Source organism: Chelmon rostratus, chromosome 3 (assembly GCF_017976325.1).
Source record: "Chelmon rostratus isolate fCheRos1 chromosome 3, fCheRos1.pri, whole genome shotgun sequence".
NCBI classification, from domain to species: domain Eukaryota; kingdom Metazoa; phylum Chordata; class Actinopteri; order Chaetodontiformes; family Chaetodontidae; genus Chelmon; species Chelmon rostratus.
In genome coordinates, this window is record NC_055660.1 from 3,292,752 (window position 1) to 3,298,751 (window position 6,000).

The following is a 6,000-nucleotide window of genomic DNA, read 5'->3' on the forward strand; positions in this document are numbered from 1 at the left end:
CTTGGAGAGCAGGCTTTGTGGCATCACTGATACGGCTAATCTCTTTAGCATTCGACTGTCGTGATGGGCACTGAGACATCTAGCTTGCCTCTGCCAGTGCTCATTAGTGACAACACAGTCAGGCTACGTGGAATATGACTGCAGCAAAAAAAAAAAAAAAAAAATACATACATACACACAGGCACACACAGACATGTCTTTTTCAAACTTTTCTCTATAGAGTCACAAAATCGAGCAAATGTTACCCAGAACTGGGAAAGAAAGATTTTTCTGATGATGATGACACTTTTAATTCAACCACACTGCAAGAACATTTAAAAAACCTGCAGAAGGCCACTAAGTTTTAAAATAAATTCCCTGCAATAACGAGTGGAGACACGATTATTAAGGTATCAACATGACATTAAACGTTTAAATATTTAAATTAATTCTATAAGACAATAAAACTGTACTGAAGTCAGTCATTTGTATATTGATCATTGTGCATTTAAAATTGTTACCCTCTCACTCTCACTGGCACCTCCGCCCTCACACTGTCTCTAACACACACACACACACACACACACACACACACACACACACACACACACACACACACACACACACACACACTTTCTCTCTATTTTTCTGTGCTTTTGGGAGGGAGTAGATCCCCAGCAAACAAAAATAGAGGGAAAATAAGCAAAAACGAGACATCCCTGGGAGGCTCAGTCACTTACAGAGACAGTGTACTGTACATCAATTCTAACAGCAGACAAGGTGTAAGAGAGTTTCACTGTATAAGGAAGGACAGAGGAGAGGAGACAGAAGACAGACAACACAGTGCAGTCAGCTCACCAGCAGCGGTCAGTCCTTCAGGGTTGGCGCTCAGTTCCTTCATGTCAACCATGCAGTGTCCCAGGTGTTGGGTGCCGTCCTCCATCTGTCCAGCTTGCCCCTCAGTTCTCCCTCCTGCTCCTCCACCTCCTCTCCTACCTCCTCCACGAAACACCACAGTCCAGTCCAGTTCTCCGGCTCGCGCGCAGCCTGCCAAGCAGAAAAGCTGTCACAACGATAGCAATCCGCTCGCCTCGCTGTCTTGCTGCCTCACAGCGCGCTCTCTGGCAGCATTAAAGATGCCTTTTGGAAACTAATACGGAAGAGAGGGACAGGCGAGGGACCTGGAGCAGCGGCAGGAGGGAGGGAGAGAGCGAGCGAGAGCAGGAGAGGGGAAGGGAAGGGAGGAGTGATGAGGGAGTGAGTCTCAGAATGAAAGAGAAAGCAGGACAGAATTGATGTTATGTGCGATACACAGCTCTATCCATCAATCTTGGGCTGTCAGGAGGGCACCTAGACCAGACTGCAAAGCACAACACAGTCTGAAAGACACAACTCTGCCCCCCCCTCGCTCTCCTTTCCTCCTCTTACTGCGCAGCCAATGCTGCATCCAGACATGGCAGCAGGGGTCCCTCTGATTTCTGACATCCGTCTCCCTCCCCTTCTCACCACTCCACCACCCCTTCCCTTTTCCTTTTCTAGAAGCTAAACAATTAACAAGCATCTGACTGCTAAGCTTCATACAGTGGAAACCAGCATCATGCAGCATGTGATTTTGGTTGTTACATATGGCAGACAGGGAGAGGATGGGGAGAGGGGGAGAGAGGACTCATAGCGCAGCGAGTGTTCAGCGTAATGTGCTTGTTGAGAATAACCCAACATGGCACCTTCACTACAGGGTTAAATCAACAGGTTAACCAGAGAAAGTAACAGGGATAACAGATGTTTCTGATGTTACTTCAGCAAAATGTATTTGCCGCACACTGTATATCTGGGCTGCACATCAGAAAAGGAGGCAGCAAAATATTCTTTTTAATCAGCAACTATTTGTAATGAAGAGTTACACTAGCAGAATAATGCAGCTCTCGTCTGCTGTGTCTTTATTTGTTCCCCTCGCCGCCTCTCCACCCACTCATACTGTGAAGGTTATTGTTAGTTATTTGGCCACCAAGGCCATGATGCTACAGTAAGACCGTATCTGAAATCAATGTTAATTTATACCCTGCTGAATGGAGAGGGTGTTGTGGACCGAGCGTAAGTTCAATAAAGACACAGAGAAGGCAACAACCTCAAACTCCTAAAGGAGGTACACACCTACGAAATGTATTATGGAAGACATGTGGCATCAGTAAAATGCAAAGACTGAAATATCAGAGAATAAACACACACACACAGGTGACAAATAGAGGCTGAAAGCAAGTTGTTCCAACTATCTTTTATGCTACTTGCATATCTGTAATGGATATTTATATGTTAAGGTGGTTGCTCCACCTTTCCCCTGCTTCTGATGAGGTATTTTCTACTAATTCTGTGTATGAGCTCCAAAGAAATCAAATTATCAGCATGAGCCATGCGAGAACACACACTTAGGTGTCAATTTGTCTTTAGATGCTCAGGTGACAACAGTGGCACAGTCCTGCTTTGAGACATTAAACCAACATTTAACTTCTTCTTCTGCAGATCTAGAAAAGGTCATCCCTGCGTTTAACTCAAGACTTGATCATTGCACGCACTGTGTTCTGGTATCAGCAGGCAAAATATTCAAAGACTAAAACAGAAGTTCACATCACATCCTTGAGGCTCTTCACTGGTTAAGATTTAACTGCTGGTTTTGAAAGCCTTGGATGGTCAGGCTCCTGCCAATGTCTGACCTGTTAACTCTCTGTGAGTGTGATCGCAGCTTGAGATCCTCAGGCCTGAATAATAATTCCTAAATTTCATCTTGTCACTAAAAGTGAGCGGACCATTGCTGTCTGGGCTCCTCAGCTGTGGAACACTTTGTGTGGAGATCGAAGGCAGAAATTTAAATATCTACTTAAAATTCTGGCTTTTTCTTAATTGATGGAATCTACTCTTTTGCTTTTATTTTGTTTTATATCTTATATTTGCTTGTCTTATTTACCTTTATTATGTGTTTTTTATTCTAAAGCACTTTTTTGAAAGGTGCTATATAATTAAAAAGTTATGATTAATTTCATACACTAAATATTTGGTACATTGTAAAAAACAAAATGTTTATGTTATTATTTCCCTTTTTTTATCACTGACAAACAGCTACATCTGTTTTAGATTTATTTCAGATGTCAAAGTAGCGTTATAAGAAACATAAATTAGCACTTTATGCAACAAAACAAACCGAACGGGTCTTCCGCTTAAATCTGGCAACCCAAACGTGGTTTTATGTATTAGAATTTGCATGTATTATAAATGATGCAAAAGGAATGCGACTGAATAATTAGTTATGACTTAATACAAACTCTTTTGTGCTTACTGTCAATTAGCACCAGACCTGCCAGTTAATATTATTCATGCAGGTTGTCAGAGACTGTGCATGCAATGACAACATTTATTCAACAGAAACACAAAATAAGGCTTTTTCTCACCTGTTTACAAATTTGGGAACAATGCTTCTTATTTATTTCTTTGTCATACAGGTGGTTGGATTTATAGATATTTTTTAGACTGTCAGACACCTCAGCAATTTAATCAGCCTTTAAAAAAACAGTCCTGGCTGAACCCTAGAAGCAAGCCACTTGGGCTTAAGAGCCACACTGGGCTCATGTGCTTCCTTGAGGCGGCTGGTCTGGATTGGGCTTGGTGCCAAAAACATAAATGAAGATAAATTGGTCCCTACAGGAGCAATCAGACAGAAGATGAATCCACTCTGCACGAGGAGGTTTCTTCTTCACCTTCTACTACTCTCTCCATCCTTATCCCTTCATCCCTCTATTGCCACATTCTCCTTGTTTTCCACCCCCTTTACTCCCTAAAACCATCAAGATGAATGCTGTCTTCTGCTTTAATGAAAATGTGGTGGCACACACGTCCACAAAAGACAATTGCGTGCGTGTGTTCACATAAACACACGCACACACAACACAGCAGAGAGACAAACAGGTCTGTGGAGTGAACCATTAACATACTAATACGTTCCTTTTAATGGCAACATGTGTTGTCTTATTAAAGCCTGACTGATAGAGGGGGCTGGAAAAAATCAATAGACAATGCACTAGAGATGGAGCATAGTACAAGTACACTGAGGAGAGGAGAAGAAAATAAACATGCCCTTTTTAGCTATTCGGCCCCAAAGCCTGGAGAATAGATCCTCACATTTACCCATTCCAATAGCACTTGAGGCACATTAGAATTTGTGATACACTCCTTCACAGTATTAACTGAGGAGAGCCAATAGCTTGATTCACGGTTGACTCCGGGGTGCATGTTGCCTCCTCCAGGGTTACAAAGCTGTAGTGCAGTAAAAGCCTCAGCGAGACACATCCTGTTCTCGTGGTGTAGATAAACACTGTGGCCAAAAATGAGCAGGGCAGACTACCAGAGGCACTCTCTGGCCTCACTTGAACCAAAGTCTTAAACCTCTGCACATGGAACTATATATCTGTTCATGAACACGTGTAACAATGACAAAGATGTTGCAGTTTGCTTTGTTGTACTTCTAACATTTCCTGTGCATGTATGCTTCAGATGTTACAGCGCCCTCATGTCAGGAGGGACCACAAAGACATGCGAGTGAATAGGTGAGGATGTGGGGAGGGGTCTATAGAGAATGTACAGGGTCCAGAATTTAATGTTACGCTCCTGACCACAAGAACGACAGTGTCAAAGTTCACACTTACGAGACAGCTACTCCTGCTGGGTGCCCTCAGATTTTGACGTTATGGCAGCACAAGCAAAAACAATTGGAGGCTGAAAAATGAAAAATATGATGTTATGTAAAGATTTTGGTTTTAATGTGGAAGGCTGTAGTTATACAAATCCATGAGGTTAAACTAGCAGTGTCAAACACACAGTATGCATAGTGCTTTGAGTTGTTTCTACTGGAGAATGTTTGCCAAATGATGAAACAATCCTGCTTCTCTTGCAGGCTGCAGATCTCACACAAATCCAGTTGCTTATTGAAAACACTGTTCTGTGTTTCTGTTTGGTGTTCACCTTACTCACAGAAAGACACCACGTTGAATCAAATGGACATGGATAGTATCACACTATAACTACTACTAATGTAACACTAACCTGAACAACACTCTGGGTACAGGTTAACATTTCAAGTGGATCAAATAAAAGGAAAAAAGGTAGCAACATACAACATACGGCAACATATGTGCATCAAGCAGGTTTTTGGTTGGTGTAACTGTTGCTGCGGCCCACACTGGCCACAAAGAAAGTCCTTCAGAAACCCTTTCCTGTTCCTGTAAAATAAGCCTAGAACACCCATCCAAGGCACACTCAAAGTAAACTGAATGCTGTATTTGAACCATTTGGATAACACACGCGGCTTTGGTCTCTTTTGAAGTGTAACAGTGACGTTTTATCCCCTGCAGAGAAAATACTACTTCCATTACTCAATGCTACTGGCATGGAGTAATGAAGTTTGAACATGTAGAAGGTTTTTATTTCCATCTAAATTTCTTTTTTTGCAAACAGATGTCTACAGATGACTATATTTGGGCCTCCTCAGCTGGAAAACACAATGCGACCACAGCATGAAGTCTTGTCCTCGTCCAAGTTGAATAAAAATTGATAATTCCACAGAAAATGATTATACGTTTGTCACACAAAAGACCATTTACTATATTTCTAATTCAAAACCCTGTCCGATATCTGTATTTGCATTGAATTCTATACTATACAAAGTGCCAGTCATCTGCACAATTGGCTGCAACTGGCTTGATCTTGACATGAAAGGAGTGAACGAGGCACTTCCTTTCAGTGTGGACTATTGTCGGCTGTGGAGAGGACATGGAAGATCATAGTTGGTCAGAGGTGAAGTGTCAATCAAAAAGTCTGAGTGCAGCCGCCATCTTCAGATGTTCAGAACATCATATTGCATTTGAGCACATGCTGGCTGGAGTTTTAACAGAGAAAACATGGAACTCAGCATGTCACTGGCTAACTTCAGATGATAAAACATCTTTTTGGGGATGATAATGGTGTTCTAAACTAAAC

General features: G+C 42.1%; 1 protein-coding gene across 1 annotated transcript in view; it reads right to left on the minus strand.

The window, feature by feature from the left end:
- Positions 1–939, minus strand: part of inpp4b (inositol polyphosphate-4-phosphatase type II B) — a 134,474-nt gene extending 133,535 nt beyond the window's left edge. The window contains exon 1 of the mRNA XM_041933072.1: positions 838–939. Within this exon, the coding sequence (XP_041789006.1) occupies positions 838–922 (85 nt within the window). The 5' untranslated portion in view covers positions 923–939. The remainder of the gene's footprint in view (positions 1–837) is intronic.
- Between the last annotated feature and the right edge of the window lie 5,061 nt (positions 940–6,000).